This window comes from Fringilla coelebs (assembly GCF_963513975.1).
Source record: "Fringilla coelebs genome assembly, chromosome: 7".
Lineage (NCBI taxonomy): Eukaryota > Metazoa > Chordata > Aves > Passeriformes > Fringillidae > Fringilla > Fringilla coelebs.
The window spans coordinates 33,610,785-33,632,790 of NC_140035.1; the positions used below are offsets into that span (position 1 = coordinate 33,610,785).

Below are 22,006 nucleotides of genomic sequence, written 5' to 3' on the forward strand. Positions count from 1 at the left end.
GTGTGAGCATTCTGTCAGGCTTTGAGAACTCTCTACAAACCCATCTCCCGCAATCACCGATCTGCACTTTCAGGGAGGGTTTGTGACTTGCTTCCCTTCTCTGCCCATTTAGAAGGGAGGAAAGGAGGGGTAGGGAGGGTATAGGAAGGGGAGCAGAGGGAGGGAATCTCTCTCCCGACCCGGCGGCCTCTGGGATGCTCCGGGAATGCCCCTGGCTGGTGGGGCTCCCCAACTTCGCGGCGGCGCAGCCCTGTTGCTGCGGTGCGGGAAGTTTGGCGGGCGGTGCCTCCTCCCGCCGCCCTCCCCCGGCACCGCCCGCTCCGGGCACCGGGAGCTGGCCACAGAGGGAGGTGCTGAAGGCACGGAGGAAGCTGGAGGACGCGGACATCTTCGCTCCCCCTAATTTCCTCCCTGCCTTCTGCAGCCATCTTGCACCGGCGGGGCTGAGGGAGGGGGCGGGCTGCGGGGAATGGAGGGGAGAGGGTGAAGAGTTGCGGGGAGCCGGGGGCGGCCATGGGAGATCCCGGCTGGTGCGTCTGCTGAGGCTGCGGTAGCTGTCACCGGCGTCATGGTGAAAAGAAAAAGCTCCGAGGGCCAGGAGCAGGAGAGTGGCCGTGGCATCCCTCTGCCCATCCAGACCTTCCTGTGGAGGCAAACCAGGTAAGAGCAGGGCACTTGGGATGCGGCTGCAACAGGGCAGTGCAAGTGTGGATGGGATGCGGGCCGGCTGCTGCCCAGTGGCAGGGAGGATGCAGTTATTACTGCAGCCGCAATGTGAAGCCGTGGGGAAAAAAACAACCTTTTTTTCTTTTTTTTTTTTTTTTTTTCTCACTATAGAGCAGTTTGTGTGTATCGGGTGTTGGAAGAGGTCTCAAGGCAGCTTAACCTAGAGGCAGTCCCAGGCAGCTTCTTGCTTTGACTTTAAACCATCCATGTCTGTTTTTCTATGCATCTTTCCCTTCCTCCCTGTCCCGTGCTCCCCATCCCCTCCATCCCCCATCTTCGAAGAGAACTCATGGAGCCCTTGTAGCAGAGGCAGCATCCGTCAGTGCTGCACCAGACCTGCAGCTTTGCTTCTCTCTGTATTTGCAGCTGTCCTGCAAGTGTGATCTGTGCTGTGCGAGGCCAGCGTGCAAACAGACATGTCCAAGTCTCCCCTTGTTTCACAGGGCTGCAGAGTGAGGGATTGGAGATGTGCTGAATGTATGGCTGGTGCTTTATGTTCCTTCTGAGTCCTGTCAGTCTCCTGTCCTAGCAGGATTCTAGATTGAAAACATTGTGGGGGAGGTTGGAAGATTTGAAGGTTGTGGCTCTAATTTAAGGCCTTGGTCACAAAATCCCCTTATGCCACAGCCAGTGTCCTTCAAAATAAAATAAAAAAAAAGAAAAACTGCAATAAGGTGACCTGATTATTTTTTTTTAATATTTACACTGATCTCATTCTGAAGGAGAATAGCAGAGGATGAATGTTCTCTACATACAGCATACAGGCCTGCACTTCACCATGAGCCTTCCACATCAGCAGCTGTGCAGAAAAAATATTTCATACAGAGCTGGCAAGTTGATCTCTGGCTTAAAATAGAGGCAAGGCAAAGTTCAGTAATATTGAACAAATTTTAAACAGGATATGTTAAAAATCTTTCACTGAGGTAAAATGGCTGAAAATTGTCTGTTGGAAGATTTTATCCCTGGGAATGTGTGGGCTGAATTAAATACCTCTTGACATACAGGGGTGGGCACTTTTTCTTCCGGAAAAGATAACAGCGTTTATCAGATGTCATCAACAGGTATCTGAACATAGTTTTGGCTTATGTCTTCCTTTACAATGAGTTTCTCAGCCTTTTGACAACGTTCTGACATGAGAAGAATCCTAAAAATAACTAAGAAAAATACATCTTGATGTACTGGGTCTCTAATGCTGCTTCTCCTTTCTTTCAGTGCATTTTTAAGACCTAAACTGGGGAAACAATATGAAGCTTCATGTGTGGTATGTACATGTGTCTGTTTTTTAATGCTTGTTAGTAACTAACTTTTCATGCAGATCAGTCTGACCACAGTGCTGATCAGCAAGCTTCTCAGCTTGCACCAGAACTGGGTTTAGTCCATTCTGTTTCATTTTGTACTTTTATCACATGAAGGATTTGAAATTATTCCCATATAGAAAATCTGCATATTGTGTCCATCTTTAGACAAAACAAAAAAAATTATTTGGATATTAGTAATAAATATTTCATTAGTAAAGCTGTAGTAATGAAATAAATAATGACATAGACAAACTGAGCCATGACAGTCTTGCAGTTCATCCTGTGTGCATGTGCTTTTTGCATGAGACTGATGGAGTTTCAATTTGTGATTGCCAAAGGTGCTTCAAGCTTATAATATGGGAAATCTAAACAATATTAACAGGCTTTGAACAATACTTTTACCATTGTGCAACATGGGAAATACTTCTACTGGAAATTAGAGGGAGCATATCTTATCAGAATTATTAAGGGGAGGCTGTTATGCAGATAAAAATAACTCTTATCTCTAAAAGTACTTCAAATAAAGCCTCAAGTTGCTGCCAAAAAGGAGGAAAACGGGGAAGACATGAAGGAAGTTGCAATAAGATGGGTATCTAGAGAACTTCAGAATTCCTTGAATGGTTGCTGGTCTTTGGATTACTTAAAGTACATTAGTCAGTTGCAGCCAAACTTGACAGAGTGGAAAAATTTGGTCTGGACATGTATCTTAATAGTTTAAAGTTCTTAGGTCTCTCTGCAGCAATTTTCTGACTTCCTTCTCACAAGGCATTATGCTGGAGAAGCTTTATCTGTTGCTGAGTCATTTTCTTCTAAGAAATCCATAAATTTTTCAGAGTTTTTGCTAGATACCAGATAGAGATAAAGGAGTGCTGGCTTCGTGTGTTGGTGAGTAAAATGTTCAATTCTAGAATATGCAGCAGTGATGCCCACTGACAGTATCTGGAAAATGGAGCTGCTTGTTTTATGTCCTTTACCAGGAGCCATGCCTTGGAGCACCTCTAACCTGGGGCTGTTCCTCCTTCTGTGGGCTCACACCTGTTACTATTGGGTAGAGGGGCAGAGCTCCCTTCTCTGTGATGGACGTCTCTGCCTGTAGCTCCCTTTGCTTCCTGCTCTGCTCTTGGCATCAGGTCTCCAAGGCTAATTCCAAAGCACCTTTCTTCTGAGAGCACATACTGGAATTTACTAAGTGTAAAAAACAAACTACACCCCAAAAAAACCCCTAAACATAAATCACATGCTTCAGCCAAGAGAGAGGGATCTCTGAAAACAGGCATTTCATAAAGGTCCAATAAATTTCCACCTCTTGGATGAAGAACTTGATTCTTCTCCAGTTCTTAACATAATCATTAAATTATGGTAGAAAATTTTCAAAGGTGGAACTTAGCTTTGAGGAACTTTTGGGTGGGAGGCTGAACTGACACATTTACTGCCTTCTGCTTTATCCACTTCCTCTGCCTATTGGCGTGCCCACTCCAACATATTCTGTATATTATCCAGTGGGGCAGCAGAGTGCTGGATGCATGGGTGAGACAGGGTTTCTGGAAGTTGACAGGTACTTGACTTGTCTGCTGAAACCTCCTGCTGACTGTCTAACACTTCTGTATTGACTAGTGTGCCTAAAAATCCTGTGCACCTGTTACATGATCTATCCTTTGGTAATTCTCCAGCCAGAATTGCTGTAGGCATGTCTATAGGCTGAGGCTTGAATTCTTCTGCTCTGGTTTGCTTTGGCCATGGGAGAACTCAGATGTTTTCTGGAGGATCCTGCAAATTCCAAGTTTCCTTCTTTTCTGATTTTTTTTTTATTTTGTTTTGTTTTTTTTCTTTCTTGTTTTTGAAAATGTAATTACGTGTTTTGATGTTATGGATCATTAAAGTATAGCTGTGGAATGATGTTCAGAAAGAGGCCACCTTTATTTTTTGATCCAACCAATGGACATGGTTGCAGAAAACTGAATTTCTGTGAGTAAAGTGTTTGGCATCTGTGTTTCATTACTTGTGAATGTTTATATTATTGCTATGTTTATTAAACAATGGAGTCTTAGATCCCCTGTGCTGTGAACCCCTAGGTTCCTAAATCTTTCCAGGAACTCTTCCTTGCACAGTGGACCTGCCCCAGACTGACAGTACTTTCTGCCTGCACATCAAGCTCTTTCCAGTCAGTCTAAAGTGACTTCAGCAGTGGTCTCAGCTTTCCTCCATGATGCAGGCTGAGCTTTGGGAGGATAGGGCATTAAAGTCTCCTCCAAAGACACAAGGAGAGTTCAAGAAGCACTAACTGTTTCTCTGTGTTTAATTTCTGTGCTTCTGACACGGTCCTTCTGTACCTGCACTGGGCAATCCTGTAGGGGTACTCCCTGGCACTCCTGTGGGGGTAGAACAGGAGGTGCTGAGCTTCCCCAGGTAACCTCTGGGCACCCTCTGCCAATCCCTGCCTGGCCTCTTCCTTCCCTGTGCAATTCACTGCAGGTTCAGCTTCCCTGGGCTTAGAGCAGGGGAAGTGGAAGCCATGACAAAGGCCAGCCAGAATGCTGCTGGAATGGGAACATGTAGGCACAGGGTTTGTGGTGATTGGGAGTGGGGCTGGACCCAGCCTCATCCCCACTGGGTGCAGCTGTGCAGGACAGGTGAATGCTATTGAAGGTAACGAGCCATGGAGTGCCCAGGGGCACTGACCAACCACCAAAGGGAACAGAGGGCACACAGGTGCACTGCATCTACAGGAGGGGATAAAAGGTTGGGCTGGAGAACAAGCAGGGCAGATGCTTGCAGCCTTCTGAAGTGCCATGGTGCTACTGTGTATGGGTTGGAGCTTTTTGAAATTGTGTGGTGACACTCTGTATCATGGGTGTCTCAGCTGTGACAGGAACAGATAGGCTGAAGATGCCCAGACAAGAGGTTCAGGGCAGAGCAGCCAGGCTGATCCTGGTCATAAGGTATTTGGCAGTGCCTTTGGTTCTTGGTGGACATGAAGGTAAAAGGAGAACAGCAGCAGTGGGAAGGCAGCCAGACAAGGCTGGCCACCATTCCCTATGAAAACAGCTGTCACCACTAGGCTAAAAGGAAAAGTGCTTGTGTAAGTGGTCCTGAGGGAGCTGAGCACAAACACAGCCCTGCTGAAAGGGACTGTTTCTCCAGCCAAGGCACCAACTTCCCTCACTATCCCCTTGGCAGATGTTCTTTATCTGCCTTTGGTGTGGGGGGTGTTGCAGGCTTGAACAAGCCTGCTGTAAGTAGGTAGTTGTTTTCTTAGCCAAGCTGCAGCCCTGAGGCTGTGGCTCTAGACATACTCAGAGCATGACAGTATCTGTCTTCTGACTCACAGGGAGCTTTTCCAGACATTCTCATTCAGCCTTCTTATTTGAGCATGGAGCTCCTCTCAGCTGGAGCAGCAGTTGCTTAGTTCATGCAGGGTGAAAATTAGGTCTTCTGCCCCTACAGCAGGTCCTGAAAGAGAAGAGCCACAGCACACTGAAAAGGAGGCTCAGGAGCAACACAGGACCTTGCATCTTGAGTGTCTGGTATAGACAAAAGCTGCAGCTTTATGGAGAACTCAAGGCAAATTCCACAGGAAGCCTTGTCCTTGTCCTGCAGTTCAGCAAAGAACTGCATGTTCCTGTTGGACCTTCAGTGGTTTCCTTACAGCAGCTTTTGTGTTGGAATTTTCTGGCAACATATGGTACTTCTGTCTCAGATGCTTCTGATCAGATAAGCTATTCCACAAGCTTATCTTTCATTATAGTACAGAAATATTTCCCTTTCTGCTCAGGCCTGGAAAGAGCAGAAGAATCTGGTGGCTAACCGCATAGAGAAATCTTCACAAGGGCTCAGCAGCCCAAAATATTGTGATAAATACAAGCCTAATCTAAAGATAAAATTGCAAACTCCTTAGCTGCCTCTTGAGTTCCTGAAGCATGCAGACAGTGGTTCAGAGCTTGCAGAAGGGAATTGCTGGGAGACTTCCTACCTGATGCCATTGAGGTACCCAGGAGTGAGACCTTGACTAGAAAGTCAGGGAGCAACAAGGGGTCTTCTGTCACACTTCAGAATAGGGTTGGTGTTCTCAGTGACTTTTTTTTTCCTCCCCCTGCCCTGCAAATTGAACAGCTTTGTCAACTCTAGTAAAGTGTGAGGTTATGGTTTGGCTTCTGTGCTGGAGGTGAGGTCATTCAATTCAGTAAGGTCAGCACTGGTGCTTGGCAGGCCTTTCAGGGAGCTAGTCCAGCTCACTAACGTGGGTAGGAACTGCTTACCCCTGCACTGACCTTCCTTTTGGCTTGTGCCTTCATTGGTTGAATGAAGGATTCTGTGAGCCCCAGAGCTAAGGGATGAGTGGAAACAGGAGTATTTGATTGGAGCAATGACTAAGGAGTGGTCCCTGTCCTCTTTTGATAAAAATAAGTAAAACCTCATGTTTTTCACTGACTCTTTCAAATTTTGTGCTATTTGTAACAATGCACCTCTTGTTCTTCTTCTGGGGATACTTTGCTGCTTTGCTCCCTCCTTTTGTTATGTAATAATCCCTTTACTGGGATATTTACTCTAAACTTCTGTTGTCTTTATACTAATGCACTCTCTGTCCTCTGTGAATCCTAACTGGAAAAGAATCAGGCCTTACTTACAGGCTCCTTACAGGGAGCAAAGTGGGTACCTTGCGCCCTGTCCTGTCTGGGCTTTCAGAGTATCCTTTCATTTTCTCCATTCCTGAGCTGATAGGATTGAATGGCAGGAGACTTTTCCTTCCAAATGCTGTGGCTCCTAGCAGATCACTGTAAGGGTGAGTTGAAGCATCCCTTCCCTGGAAGACAGGTTATCCATTCCTGGTGCTAAGAAACACATATGGCTGATAACGTGATCCATGGCACATTATTTTTGACTATTCCTCAGGAAGCCAGTGTTTTTTCTATGTATTACAGCAAATGCCCTCCAATTTCAGCCATTTTTGGTCCACAAGAAAAGTGTATTATGTTTTTTTACTGCATCCTGGTGTTTCAAGTAGGTGGGCAGTGTGACCTTTTGCACGCTGATATTTGCTGCTCTGGTGATTATTGTCAGTATTTCAGGCTTCAGTCTGTTGGCATAGACTTAGTCCTCTCTAATGGATAGATGTGTGTTTCTGTCCTGTGAGCAGGACTGGGTGCTGTAAAACTCCATGGTAGTTACCTGCACCAGGACACCCAGCCTCTTGGTAGAGGAGCTCATGTCTGCCCACACCAGCAAACAGGGCCACAAAAACTGAGAACAGATGTGGCCAGCTGCTGGCACAGGCAGGAGGGTGCCTGTTGCCACAGGTTAGCATGCCATGCTTGGGAGTGGTTGCTCATTCAGGAGCACATGTTTTGACATGCTTGTTTTGCTCTTCTTCTTTGTAACTGAGTCTATTCTTATTACCACCCCATCAACTTTACAGGGAAAAAAATGATATGACTAGTGTTGCAGGGGAAGCTTTATGAATGTGGAGTGAGGGCCTTTGAAGCATCTTTTGGGCAGCAGTTACTTGTTTGCCCAGAGCCTGGTAAAATTGGTAAAACAGCAAACAGGTAGCCATGAGGTTAAGCTGGTTTGTGGAAAGGATGTTCATTGTCATTATCTTAGCTGCAGGTACTTCAGTGAAGGAATATAACTGCACTTGTGACCTGTAATGAGATCTTTGTATCTGATCACAGCAACAATTTATTGAAACAGTTGGAGCAGCTTCCTTAGGGATTTCAGTAGTAGATAGCCTTATTTTGTGTTGATTGAGGTGGAAATAATGAACTTGCTGCAGCCATCAGCTCTGTAAGTGTTCACAAAACCATTACATCATAGCTCGACAAAAAAAATTTTGTACACCGATTATTTTTTGTGACAGGGTGTGAGAACATGTCCTAGGGCCCAAATACCTTTAGTGATTTGCCCTTTGTAACAGTAAACTGAAAGAGCATGTGTGTTAAAGAATATCCAGCACTCAGCTCCACAAATACAGGCTCTCCTAGCTTCTGTGACTTGTAACAGGATTACTGGCATGCCCAGCACAACTGTTAAGTCAGGATTACTGGCTTTACCCAGCACAGCTGCAAGTCTGGCTTAATGTTAGCACTGTCTAATATACAGATGATACTTACTTCAATTCTCTTATATTGCAGAAAATATGTGGTCCATTAATTTCTTAGTCAAGTATGTCTGTATGTCTGGTGAGCTTTAGTTGCAGTCTGTATTTTTCAGAACAAATATTAAAAAATGTGCTTCAGTTATACAATTAGAGATTTTAGAAAAGAGGATGTTCATGTACTGGAAGGAACATGCAGAAACTGACACAATGTCTTTTTTTTTTCCTTTGTTCTTACTTTTAGTCTTTTGAAAGAGTTTTAGTAGAAAACAAGCTGCATGGCCTTTCTCCAGCTCTCTCTGAAGCCATCCAGAGCATTTCTCGATGGGAGCTTGTCCAGGCTGCTCTCCCTCATGTGCTGCACTGCACTGCAACACTGCTCTCCAACAGAAATAAGCTAGGTCAGTGTTCATGTGAGCTTGTTTTCCATTATTGAAGCTGTCATTTTAAACGTGACAGATTGCTGCTCAGGGTGCCAACAAATTCTAAATCCTTAGAATCCTAATTAGTTTCTCCTGGGGATTGCCTTTCTTGATGATTGTCTTTCTCTTTTATGGGAGGGTAACCTGTGAAATCTTCCCCAGTGAAGTTAGTGGTCTGCTGAGCTAAAGAGTCAGAGTATTCAATAACATTGTGCTAGTTATTTCCCAGCAATAATGGAACTTATTTTAGCACCCAGCAGGCATGGTTTCCTTGAAGGACTATGTATTTCTTCAAGGCATGCTGCAATGGCAGTTGCAGCAGTTACCTTCAATATATTCAGTTTTGGGGGGGTCTTTCTTCCTATTTTTACTTAGACCAATGCATGTGACTCTCAGCAGATAGTCCATCAGTCATTAGAGAGGCAGATCCAAATCCAGCTTACTTTACTTATTTTTGTACTGTTTTCATCAGTGGTTTCAGCAGGAATTTGCTTCCTGAGGCATGCCAGTAGGGAACATTTAACAATGTTCCTTGAGCACCTTGCAGTGTTCACTGGCATTTTGTCTTATTCAACAAAGCCAGACAAGCTGTTGAGTTAGTTTCTTTTGGGACCACTCTGTGTCCATGCTGCTGTCCATGCCCTGCAGCTGACATTGCAGAGACTGAACTCCAAATGCTGGGAAATAAAGGGAGGCTTCTGATTTAGGAGGTTTCAAATATAATGAGACAGAATGCTGGTGCTTTTCATTGTAGAATTTTAATTTTCAAATGCTTATCTGGGAGCTGGATGTCCAGCCTCCAGTGCAACTCTGAACAGTATCATTAATGGAAACCCTGTCAGATAATGTGATGGATTTTTTTTCTGTACAGGACATCAAGATAAGCTTGGAGTAGCTGAAACTAAGCTGCTTCACACTCTTCACTGGATGCTGCTGGAGGCTCCTCAGGACTGCAGCAATGACAGATTTGGAGGAGACAGAGGCTCCAGCTGGGGAGGGAGCAGTAGTGCCTTTATCCACCAGGCTGAAAACCAAGGATCACCAGGACATCCCCGGCCCAGCGCCGTGACTGATGAGGAGGAGAATAACAGGAGGAAGTTCTTCCAGAATTCCATGGCCACAGTAGAGCTGTTTGTGTTCCTCTTTGCTCCCCTTGTCCACAGGATTAGAGTAAGTGGCACACTGATGGGGTTCTTGTGTGGAGACAGCTCTGAGCAGGAAAGGAATGATTCTGCCTTTGTGGTTATTTAATTCAGCTCACAGTGCACACTGGGGTGCTGCTGGAAATATTTTACCAAGCTGGCAGAATACTGCTGCCATTGGAAAGAAATTCTTCCAGTGCCATGAACAATGACCACAGCATCAGGCAGGCACAAAGACAAAAATATACAAAGTAAGCCATTCTTAGCCTTTGGGAATGGCAAAGATCTGTGGCCCCTGTGAAGTCTAGGATCCTAAAAACTGCAGAAAGGATTATGAGCTTAAACTTGCTCCAGTGATTCTCAACCATTGCTCAAAAAAGCCTTGCTGGATTTTCAGGGATTCCACCATGGGGCTGCCACTGGGGTTTGTTGTTGTCATTACTAATCATCTTGATGCTAATTAGCAGGACAGTGTTACAAGCATGGCAGTGGCAAAGGCAATGGAACATTCCTTTGTTCTGAAGTGTGAAGCAGGCTGCAGGCCTCCTGTCTGCTGGGGTTCCTCTGTTAATTTTATCCTGAGTGCATCAGCTTTGCTGAGTGACGGGATGAAAAGACATTTTCTTCATGCTCTGACTCCTGCCTCTGGGAGGCTGCCATTTAGCCTTTATGTTTCCAGCTAGGCCTTGAGAAAGAGTAGGTCCTTGAAAAAAGGACCATAAAGTCACGAAGTGATGGGGCTATCTGTTCTAATCCTGCCTTATATGCTGCAACAGTAGGAAGGAACAGGAAATAAAGGATAATCTTTTGATTAAGGCAGGTAAAAGCAAGTCTGGAGAACTAGATTCTTTCTCTACTTCTGCTACTGAGTTCCTGTGCAGTAGTGTTTATTAGTCCACATTTTTCATACTTGTTTAGTAATTGTCTGTAGGCTACTGGGACAGGACAGGAAGAAATACTGAATTCTTACCTGCACTACACACAAAAATGCAGGCTGCTGTTTGAATAAATGGAATGAAACTGGGGGTAGTCCATGGTTATTAGAGACTGGACTTAAAATTTTTTATATAAATCTTTCTGGCATGTTGTTTTCAAGATGGGGTTAATGACAGTACCTCAAGTTTACCTTGAAAATCTCTGAGATCTCTGGAATACTGTGGTGATGAACGCTGAAAAGCCAATTAAAGCATGCACATTTCTGTCATCAAAAGGAAGTGCAGGAAAGGAGTTAAATGAGGCATGTAAGTGGCTCACTAAGTGAGCAGTGTCCTCTTGGTGTTTTCTAAGTCTCAGGGGAAGAGCACTGCCTGATAGCCAGAGTAATGCATGGGCTCAAGGAAGATGACACGTGTTCACATAGACCTAAACTACTGATGTCCTACCTTCTGGGAGGATTTTTGCCTTCAGCAAAATGTTTTTAAATCAGGCTTTGGGGGCTGCATGTAGTTCTTTAACTGCATAGCTGTAGGTAGAAGTGTTGGCACGTCACCACAAGCTGGCAGTGCCAAGTGAAAATGCAGTGTCACTGCTAGCAGCTCTGAAAGCTTTGCAAGTTGCTATTAGTAGAAACAGTAATGAAAACCAAGCTTGTGAGTTGATTATGATGAGAGAGCACTAACAGAGGGTAGGGAATAGAAGGGCTGGAGAGCTACAAGCAGTGGGTTCCTGCCATTCCTGTAGCTCTGTCTGCATCATCCATTCCAAATGCCAAGGCATCTGGGGCTGTCTCAGTAGGAGAGTGCTGTGCACCTGAAATTATACCACCAAAACTGCTGTTACCATGTTTGTTTGGGTTACAACAACCCATGTTGTTTGGGTTACACAGTAATGTGTAACCCTACTTCATAGTAATCTGTTATATGTTTCCTCAATTTCTAAGTAATGCTTAAATATTTAGTATTCTTTTGGGGAAGAAGTTCAAGTCTTAGAGTGTAAATCCTAAACTTGAGCTTGAATACTAAATAAAGTGGTCATGTATAATTAAAAGGGATACTTTGTGACAAGAATGGTCTTTTCTATTACAGTTTAATGTCCAGAGAAAAACAGCGTTCATTGACTAGAAGAGAAATTTCACTTGAAAAAAGCCTTTGTGTATTTTTGGACTGAAATTTCCCCGTGATTTTTTACTAGCCGTAGTTGACATGTATAGAACCCTGCTGAATACTGTCAGTAGCCCTTGAGCTAGCATGCACTGACTGGACAGCTGCACATGGTATCCCTGATTTCTTGTAAGAAATGACAGGCTTTACAGACTGGAAACCACTTTTTGTTTTTCTCTTTAGGAGTCCGACCTGACGTTCCGGTTGGCTAGTGGCCTTGTCATTTGGCAGCCAATGTGGGAACACAGGCAGCCTGAAGTTTCTGCCTTCAATGCTCTTGTAAAACCCATCAGGAACATCGTTACAGGTCTGTGACTTTGCTGTAGTAGTGCAGCTCCTGAGGTCTGGCAAACCTTTGCCTTTGTTTGCCTGGTGCTGCCCTTGCATTCTGTACATGAGGGAATATGTTGATCCTGCAGGAGCCAGTCAAACCTCAGAGTAGTTTAAGGTTGTTTCCCCTCAGGGTCAACTGATATTTGCATAATAATAAATAGGAGATGGGAGAACCATCAGAAATAGGAAATTTGTAACTTTTCAGTAGTTATCATTTCCATCAGCCTCATATAATTTCTGTTAGCCTTGGTTGCTAAGAAAGGTGAAGACAGTATCTCACTGCAGCCTGACATGAGTGAGGAAATCTTTCCCAAACTTCACTGGACAAAAATGAACAGTGAAGAGCACACAGGTGTTCTGCTATCTAAAATTTCCTTTCCAGTATGTTATGAAAATGAAAAACATAGTTTCAAGAGGGTCCAACGAAGGCCTAGGCTATAAATTCACTTTTGGGTACTGGAAGGGGTTGGTTTTCCTTTGTTCTTCAGCCGTAATGAGACTGAAGTTGGGTGCTTTGGCTTCCAAGTATTTTTGTCTGGCCTAGTCTTAAAAAAACCCCATTTTTTGCAGTTATATTTTAGACAATAACTTTTTATGATTCCTGTAAGGTGGTGAAATTGCAAGTTAGCTGGGTATACTGCTGTACCATTGCTTCCAGTTCTCAAAAGCATGGAACTGTAATTTTCACCATAGTGAAAATGTAATTCACTAAATTAGTTTTTTTTGATAACAGGTCATTATGGATGTCATATTTTGTTCTGAAGACTTTGTAGACCTACTGGGAAAATCCAGAATTAAAAAGGTTCAGGTCTTCCAAATGATTTAAAGCAGTCTTTTACATCTTGCTCTTTGTCCCTCTGCTTCAACTTCTAGAATTAAAATATGGTATTTCAGCCCTGAAACTAACAAGGGAAATTAGTCCTAAGTTTTCTTTGACTATTGGATTTTTCCTATAGGTCTGTGTGTTGTCAGAAAATCCCTAAAATAGTTTCAGAAGTGAAGTCTGGAAGGAAAATACTCTTTTATGTTTTGAAAGTTTTTTTCAGCAGGACAGAAATACTAATTGGAATGAGGTCTTTCATGTCTAGGAAGATGCTGCTATTTTTCTCAAAGTAGGAAAAAACAAAGTCAAATTTACTTAAATTTTCCTTCAGACAACAAATTAAAAAAACTAACGAAGAAGCTTTGCAGTATTTGTTTTGCAGTCAGTCTGATTCAAAGTCACATCTGCACAGCTTTCAACAGGATTTCAACACGTCATCCTAGTTAGTCTGTGTGATACCCTTGGTCTGCTACAGTATTACAGTTCAAACTTTGTGTGACATCCATGTATTTCCTGTGCTGAAGGCATTTGGAAAGTTGGAAATCACAATACACTCTGAGGGATGTAACCTAGAAAAGGACCTTGAATGTATGTACAAATTGGATTAAGAACTCCAAAATAAAAGGCACTACTCTGCACAGGAAAACGCAATTCATGGTGAATGGATTTAAGATGAAATTTATATTCAAATTTAATTTTAAAGAAATAGAGATTTTCAGTAGAGTGTTGTTGAAAACACAATAGAAAGAATTGAAAAAACTAACCCAGTCCTATTTTCTTTTTATGGCTGTGACTAGTGCCTAGGAAGTTTGCAGCAAATAGATGGCTGGTTTTGTTTTCTGGTTTATCCTTTTATTATAATAGGTACATTATAGTGTACGAGGCATTTCCTGAAATGTCCTGCTTTGACTTCTTCCCTCAGCCAAGAGAAGTTCTCCCACCAATAATCAGAGTGTGACTTGTGAATCCCCTAAACTGGACAGTGGACGTACTGAGGTAAATTCTGTGCTAAAGTTTGACAAGCTTGAATAAGGTGCTGAGGGAGGGGGGAATAAATATTGAAAGAGAACTTGCAGTCACCACCCTAAAGTATTTCATCTCCAGAAATTGGAGTTATTTACAGCTAAGGCTCCCAACCTTGTTTGCAGGGGAGCCAAAGGGTGTGGGGTGTATCTGTCTGGATCTCCTTGGCCTTATCCTGTCTTAGAGGATGGAAGTCTGTTCTTGGGTATGGCAGGAGGGTTGGAGCTTGATTTTAAGGTCCCTTCCATCTCAAATCATTCTTCTGGGCAAGAGAGCTGTACAATGTACAATATACCCTTTGCCTGTACAATGCCTTGTATTGAGAAGCCTCAGGCTTGATCAGTTTTCCCATGGTTTTATGGTGCAAATAACTGTCATGTCTAAGCTCAAATTGCAGTTATAAAAGTAACATGGGAGAAATAAATATGTTTATATACCTATAATACGTTTATATACCTATTTTCTTTTTTGCAACTATCTGAAGGGACTGCAGGTGGTCTGTGAGACAACGCAGCCAGATCCTGTACCTCCAAAGGCTTCTGGTTCAGCATGTCATCCTGGAAATTCCTTGGAGGGAAGTGTGTCCTCCCAAACCTCCCAGGAGAGAAGTTCTGCACATCCCAGGTACAGAGACCTTCTGGAGAAACTGGGGCTGATGTGATTCAGTGGTGGAGGTCACGCAAGTCCATCTTGCATGCAGTTTTGTCTGGACATGCTGAGGGTGCTGGACGTTGGTATCAAATTCTTAATTCAACAAATCTCAGCTCTGGGTGATGAAAAAGATGGCAGCACTTGTTATTCAATGCTGGTCTCTTCAGAGAAATTTCTAGCTGGCCTGTTGGAATAGTTTCTTTAGTCTTTTCTAGAATGTTGGAATTAAAGACTCAAAAAATAACCCTCAGGTTCACCCCTTGTAGGCTAGTTTCACCTTCAGGCAACTGGTGTATTGTCTGGCTTCTTCTGACCAGATTTTCTTTCCCCCAGCAAAGAATTTCTGCAAGCCTCTCCCCATTGTCTTCATTATGCCTCCTTTGCATCCTGCTGCATGGCTGGCTTTAGACTACTGACCCAAAGGAACAGACTAACAAAGCAGCACAGCTATCAAACATGCTTCCAGCTTGTCCTGCAGTGCTCAGGCTCTGGTTTCCAGCTTGGCACTAATAAATTCATTGGGCACATAAACATAGAAGTAGATTTTCAATAGTGCTGGACATTCAGTAGTGCCATAAAGTAAATCAAGATGAATGTTTTCAGAGATTTTGCAGAGGGAGGGCTGTAATCTTAAGTGTCTATGGATTTAGGAGTGTCACTTGAACACCTGAAAACTCTGGTCCTGTTACTTAGCTCTTTTGAGAAATGTCATATCCCAAACAGTGCCATTTTAAGAAATGGCTTCATTACAGTAAGAGAAATATAGATGGAGTGATTTTTCTGAATCAGCTAGGAACAGTTCTGATCTCTCAAATGGGGGCTCAGGGCATCCTTTCACTGATGCAAAGGAAAAAGCTATTCCTTAAGGCTCTCATCCCATCAGGAATAAGATAAAAAATCCCAAGGGATTTTTTATCAAGCCTGTTGTCAGTTCTGGATCTGTATTTAATTTGTGTTAATGTGAGCCAGTAAAACTGAAGGTGGGGACAGAGCTGCTTTTCTGTGTGTGAACACTACTGCTCAGAGAGTGCACAGCTGTAAAAAATAAGCAGCCTTTTAAGAGGACAGAATCAGGTGATCAATTTATCAAGCAGGGTTTGGTGGTTGCCATGGGGATGAAGCCTCAGACAGGCTTTGAAGAGAGCATCATTATGCCTCCTCATTTGCAGAACTCATTGATGAGTTAGAACTGTACAGGGAGCTTTGGTTGCCAAGCAACAGATAACTGTGGAACAAATGTTGTTTACTCTGCTTACCAACAGCCAAAGTATTCCTTTGTCCTTGGCCAGGGGTTGAAGGAAGGCTGCATTTCCACTTTCCCTGCAGGCACAGGCAACCACCAGCTGATTATACAAGCACTGGTTTTTCCTCTAAATGAACTACAGAGTTTAATTTCTGCTTCTTCAGAAACTGTCTAAACAAATGGCTTGCTCTGATCCTAGCTGAGTGTTGCTCCTCCACTCAGTGTAATTCTCCATACAGAGATGATTCAGTTTAATCCTGAAGCAAACAAACCACAGCCCTTTATCCAGCTGCTACCTTGAACAGGCTGCCTGGGAAATAGACTTTGCAGGAAGTTACAAATGTTTAATAAGGAGAGCATGCCTTGCTCCAGCCTGTCATGCCTCAGGTTTGCCTGTGCCACAGATAGGGGAGCATGAAAAGCTGTTTATTTAGCCCCATACATTGCTCAGGGTCCTGCAGAGACCTTTCACATTGCTACTGGGATGAAAGGTTTTATTTCCTTTGCTAGGATATTTCAGTATACTTCTGGGGTTTTGCAGGCTAGATCTATGTGGCACAAGACCTAAACTTTGACATTCACATCAAGTTTATGGGGAAAATGTTACAGCATATTCCCATTTCACGTTGTTTTCTTCTCTAATTCAGTTTTTCAGGTTTTTGTGACAGCTCATTTCAAAGTTGTCAAACTTGCAGCCTTTTTACCTGGAAAACAGCACAAGGGGAGAAACTTTGAGTGTGTGTATTTTGTGTAGCTTGGCATATGTTGACGGAGGCTGCTCTGCAGTTGCCAAGTGCCTCCAGCATTGGCTTGTGGGGCTGGCAGTGCACCATCTTCTGCAAGTTTGAGCTCTGGATCCATGTGTGGATCCAAGCCCAGCCTTGACACCTGCTCCCTGTTTCCAGGCATGTAAGATGGAGCAGGGTTCATGTGATTCCAGCTGGTGTCAGTGTTCCATGCACACCTCTTTCTCCTTAGCCAGTTCTGTGCCTGCCTTGGGAGCACAGGGCGGAGATCCAGCACTTCAGGTGCTGTTCCCTAAGGCTTTCCTGGACCATGGCCTTGGACCCATCTGTTCAGAATGTGGGGGAGATGGGGATGACCTGTCTGCAGTGTTGATAATAAAAATGGCTTTGAACAAAAACCAAAACACCAGCTTGATGTTCTTGTGATGATTCTCAAATGTCTGAGAATATAGGGCATGAAAGCACTCCTAATTTTTACAGAATCCCATAATCCCAGAAATAAGCAGGTCACAGAGATGTGTTTCAAATAGAGAGTGAAGATTTTCAAAATGTGTATTCAGCAGACAAAAAAATAAAATAAATCCAGACTTCCTGCACCACCTCCAGGATTTCACACCTTCTCTTACCATGTGGTTTTCATTCCTATGACTCCCTTTCACTTGCTTCTTTCTGACAGATTGTCTCCTGACACCTAGTGACTGTCCAAAGGGTAGATCAGGCCAGTTGTACTCTGCTGGGAGAAAAGTGATATAAAAGATTAGGAATAAAAAGTTTGGGGCAATTTATTGCAAAAACATTGGCTATGAATGACATATATGCCTTTGAAATCTGTACTTTCTAGATTCTCATTTTTCAAGCTCACTACAGATGCCTTGCTTTTGTGTGTACTAATTTCTCCAATACTTAGGAAATCCCATATTAAAATCCATTGGGAAATTGATAGAGCAATACAATTATAATGAGGGTTTTAAAGGGTGCATTTCTCTAGAACATTTTATTTATATAGGAATCAATTTAATTAGCTTAAAAGGTTAACTAACTTAGCTGCCTCTCCTACTTTTTCTTAAGTAAGGCCTGCTGCTATGTGCAAATGTAAACCATTCCTAAATATATATTATGAGTATCAGAACAGCAGATGCTCAAGGGTTGTCTGTTTCCTGCTGAACAAATTACTCAGCACAGGTACCAGATCACAGTTTAAGAAAGCACCCCTATCCAAGAAAACACCTAACAGCATGTACTGGCATCCTCTGGGGATCTGAAAGCCAAACATCCAGTGAGATGCCTTCAATAATGCTTTCCTCAGTTAGGCACCTTAATCCCAAAGGACTTTATGCAGAGAGCTGAGTATCTAAGAAGGCCTAAGGAATCTGAGGACTGACATTTCTACTCTGCTTTCTGGAACAGGGTGTCCTTGGTGATTCCACCGTGCCAGAAGTCTCGCTACGCGACGTACTTCGACGTGGCTGTGCTGCGCTGCCTGCTGCAGCCCCACTGGTCCGAGGAGGGCACCCAGTGGTCACTCATGTACTACCTGCAGAGGCTGAGGCACATGCTGCAGGAGAAACCTGAGAAGCCTCCTGAGCCTGAGGTTACCCCTCTGCCACGGCCTCGCAGCAGCTCCATGGTGGCTGCTGCACCCTCCCTGGTGAACACCCACAAAACCCAGGTAAGCGGTTGCTGTCGGTAAGAAAATAACTGCTGTCGTGGTGATGCTGTGGAGTGGTTGCTGAACAGGTAGTGATGGGCACAGATTTGGTATGGGCTTGCTTCCAGATCAATCTTACAGTCAGATACCTGCATGGAGTCAGAAAGGCAGAATTGGTGGCTTTGAAGCGCAGAATTTCAAGCAGAGGGTCACAGCTGGTGACTGCTGAGAGCTAGAGGGTTGATTTGGGATAATTAATCTAAGGTGAACTGGGATAACATTAGTTTTTAGTGTGAGAATTCCTTTTAATGTGAGAATGTGCTAATGCAGTTGTCAGAAGAAATGGTTACCAATGCCTTTGTATTCCAGTGTAATGGTCAGGACCCACTGAGCTTCTCTGGTGTACTCCCTCAAATGAGAGAAAAGGAGCTGTGCTCAGTACAGGATTGCACACTTCAGACAAACACTTGTGTTAAAATATTGAATTAGGCTTGGTAAACAGTGGCAGTGAGCAGAAGCTCTCCATGTTGTTACTTCTATTGTTATTACATAACTTTTATATTTGCCAAAATAGTCTTAGTTGAGAAACTGTCCTAATAGGTGTCAAGCCTTGCTCCTTGTTTTTTGGACAATGAACCCTGTCCTCATGTCTTTGGTGCAGTAAATATTTTTGTGTTTGAGCTTAAATATTTTTTTTGTTTTGTGTTGTTCACCTGTTCCAGAGATAAAAAAGGAATGTTGTTGCAGTTTCAGTTAATCTCCTTGTGGATTTGTGCTACTTTTAGGTTTTGCCCTCTTTTCCTGTCGTGTGCAGCAAATGCTGATTTACTTAGTTGATGGAACTGCCTTACAAAATTTAGCAGAGATTCTATTTTTGCCATCTGATTTTATTACACACTCAAATAAAAGACCTGTTCATTTTGCTATTAAATGCCTTTTTTTGAATGGGAAATATGGGAATTCTTGGTATTTTCCCTAAAATTGCTACTTTTGGGGCTCTGACAGATTTTGACTGGAAGGAAGGTGAAATATCTTTTCTCCAGTAGACCCCAGATGCTCAAAATCTAGAAGACAAGCATAGGCGATGTAAATATTGCTACTGTTAGTTTTAGATCTCAGAACTTCATAGATATTCTTACCCTTATTATGAGAGCTGCTGGTTACTTGTGGTTCTAAGGGCTCAGCAGCAGCAGTATTGTTTAAATTGTATTATACTTCAGTGTAATTTCTATAATATGTTTCATCCCTGTAAAAAGCTTGACATAGCTCCATTAAGGCCAGGTGATAAGAATTGCTATTCAATCTTAATCTACCTGTGCTTGGAGACTTTATAGGGCTGTTGTGTGTGTACAAAAAACTCTCCTTAATATCATCTCCTGGAGGGAAAATTGAAATACATTGCTGTTGATGCGTTTCACTGTTTCCATGCATGTACTGCCCCTTTGCTCTGGCTCATAGCAACCAATATTTGCTAACCAAAGTTTAGCTCCCAGTGCAACAGGGAGTGCAGTCAGTGGTTTGCAGAGGCAGTATGGATGAGATTTCCATGGGCACTGGTTGCACTAGTGTTGCCCTGGTTCTTCTCTTTATGCTGGAAGACATTTCCTTCCTTTCACAGGCTTGGCTAGGTCTTGCTTTTCTAGGCTATTTCACTTGCAGAAGACTCCAGTGCTCTTCTCCAATATTGTTCTGTTAAATCCATTTGGCAGTTCCACTGGGTACACTGTGGCTGCTAACATGAGGACTCTGTCCAGGGCATGCTTCTCTCCAAGGCTGAGTCTGAGTGCTTTTGGTGACCTCTGTGTCAGTCCAGTGTATTTTTGCCATACTTCATCAAAATAGAATCCTGTTCCAGGGTTCCAGTTTGTTAAGCAGAACAGCTGTGATGGAGGAAGGGAAATGGTCTTCCAGGCAGCAAAACTTTCAACTCATGCCCCCTTCTTTACAGCTTTGAGGACTGAAACCTGTGCAACACACAGAAGCAGCTGGGTTCTGGTTCATCCCTGCCAACTGTAGGAACTTTACTGCTGTTCTTACATAAGTGTCATCAAACAAGGCTCTCTGCTAGTTCAGAGCAGAGAGTGCCACCTCCCAAAGGCTGGGATTTGTCCTTTCTGTTAACACAAGGGGTTGTACACTGAGCCTTCACAAGCTTGTCTGACACAGGATTATACTTAAAGCCTGATTTTTCAGTCTAGACCTGAAACTCCTAACACAGTGTCATCATTTCTACTCAAAGGGGGTCAATAACTTCTCAAAAACATTGGCATGCTGTGATTCAGCAGGAAAGATATAAAGTGGCAGGCAAAAACTGAGTAAAGAAAGACATCTACCTGTAAATCACATCAAGGAGCAGTATATTTTTGTGGCAAATCAACATTGTTTTTATTGTTCTTCAGTTTATCAGAATAACCAGTAAACTGATGATCCTGCTCCTCCCTGAGCCTCAGCAATGGAGTCACCATCCCTGGATGTGTTTAAGAAAAGAATGGATGTGGTACTTGGTGCTGTGGTTTAGCTGAGGTGTCAGGAAATGGGTTGGACTTGATCATCCTGAAGGTCTCTTCCAACCTGGTGATTCTGTGATAAAGGATTCACAGTGAATTCACTGTTAGGGCAGGTGTAGGACATGGAGCCTTCAGACATTCACAAGCTGCTGCAGTCTTGCACTTCATTTGCAGGGGAAAGAGACAAAACTAAAATTCTTCATAGCACCAATGCAGCTGTAGTGCTCTCTGCAATGATGATGGAATGCCAGGAGTCTCAAGTGTGATATCCTGAGAGCTGAGAGAAGTACTAATGAGCTGGTACACATACAGCCATGCAGGAGGAACACAATAGGAACAACAAAATCTGGAGGAGCAGCCCCCAAACCCAAACTATTTTGCTGCCTTATCCTGTAGCCTGGCTCCGTGGCCACGGGAGCTGGACAGATGCCAGCTAGCTGCTCCTGGAATATGGCCTAATATTTCTAAAAACACACAGTGCCACATTATCCATCTTATGCTCATCATAAATTCATGTAGTCTACTTCACAGAATAGCCATGTTTTTAATCACTGTTTAACAGGATTGATTCATTAAAATGCATTGTATACCACACTGTAGATTTAAAGTAATTCTGTAATTTGCTTCTCTGGTGTTGTTTGCTTGATACCTAACCTGAGTAAATTTCAAAGCTGGGACTGTGTCTGTGTGTTTGCTTGGTTTGTATCTCAGCAAGACCTGCTCTGTCTTTTGGTGATCACAAACCACCTACTAAACACTGACTTAGTAACCAATGGACAAAGATACTTAATCCAAAATAATTTAATACAATGTTTTATAGCCAGAAGGGGCCAGAGAGCTATAAAGGCTAAGAAAAAAGCTCTATGGAGTACTTGCTGGCCTCACTGTTGAGAGTGGCCAGGGTTGAATCCTGATTTACTGTGTATTGGATTTTATATGTGACTCTTCCTCTGAACCCTTTGTACTACAAACATTGGTGAGGAGGAGACTTGCTGTTGTGTGTTTCCTACATTCTTGTCCTGATAAAATTAAGAGGGAAGATTCAAGTGTAGTTTCTGATTAGTCTGAAAAGTCTCTGAAAAATGTGTGACCCCCAATATTTGGTACTGCAAACACTGTAACTGGTGTTAGACTTCAGCTGCAAAGGCTTCACCAGGTTCTTCTGGACCTTGTTGGGCATTAAACTGCACACTTGTGTACTGCAGAGGCTGGCTCTGCAATTTTCAGTCTGGCTAGGCAGAATCTAAACCTGTC

General features: G+C 43.3%; 1 protein-coding gene across 1 annotated transcript in view; it reads left to right on the plus strand.

Moving 5' to 3' along the window:
- Positions 1 to 568: 568 nt before the first annotated feature.
- UNC80 (unc-80 homolog, NALCN channel complex subunit) overlaps positions 569 to 22,006 on the plus strand; it is a gene marked incomplete at both ends in the record, with an annotated part of 122,590 nt that continues 101,152 nt past the window's right edge. Inside the window, 8 exons of the mRNA XM_084209398.1 lie at positions 569 to 660; positions 1,939 to 1,987; positions 8,360 to 8,516; positions 9,409 to 9,707; positions 11,962 to 12,085; positions 13,857 to 13,930; positions 14,442 to 14,581; positions 18,005 to 18,266. Coding sequence (XP_084065524.1) covers positions 569 to 660; positions 1,939 to 1,987; positions 8,360 to 8,516; positions 9,409 to 9,707; positions 11,962 to 12,085; positions 13,857 to 13,930; positions 14,442 to 14,581; positions 18,005 to 18,266 — 1,197 coding nt within the window. The remainder of the gene's footprint in view (positions 661 to 1,938; positions 1,988 to 8,359; positions 8,517 to 9,408; positions 9,708 to 11,961; positions 12,086 to 13,856; positions 13,931 to 14,441; positions 14,582 to 18,004; positions 18,267 to 22,006) is intronic.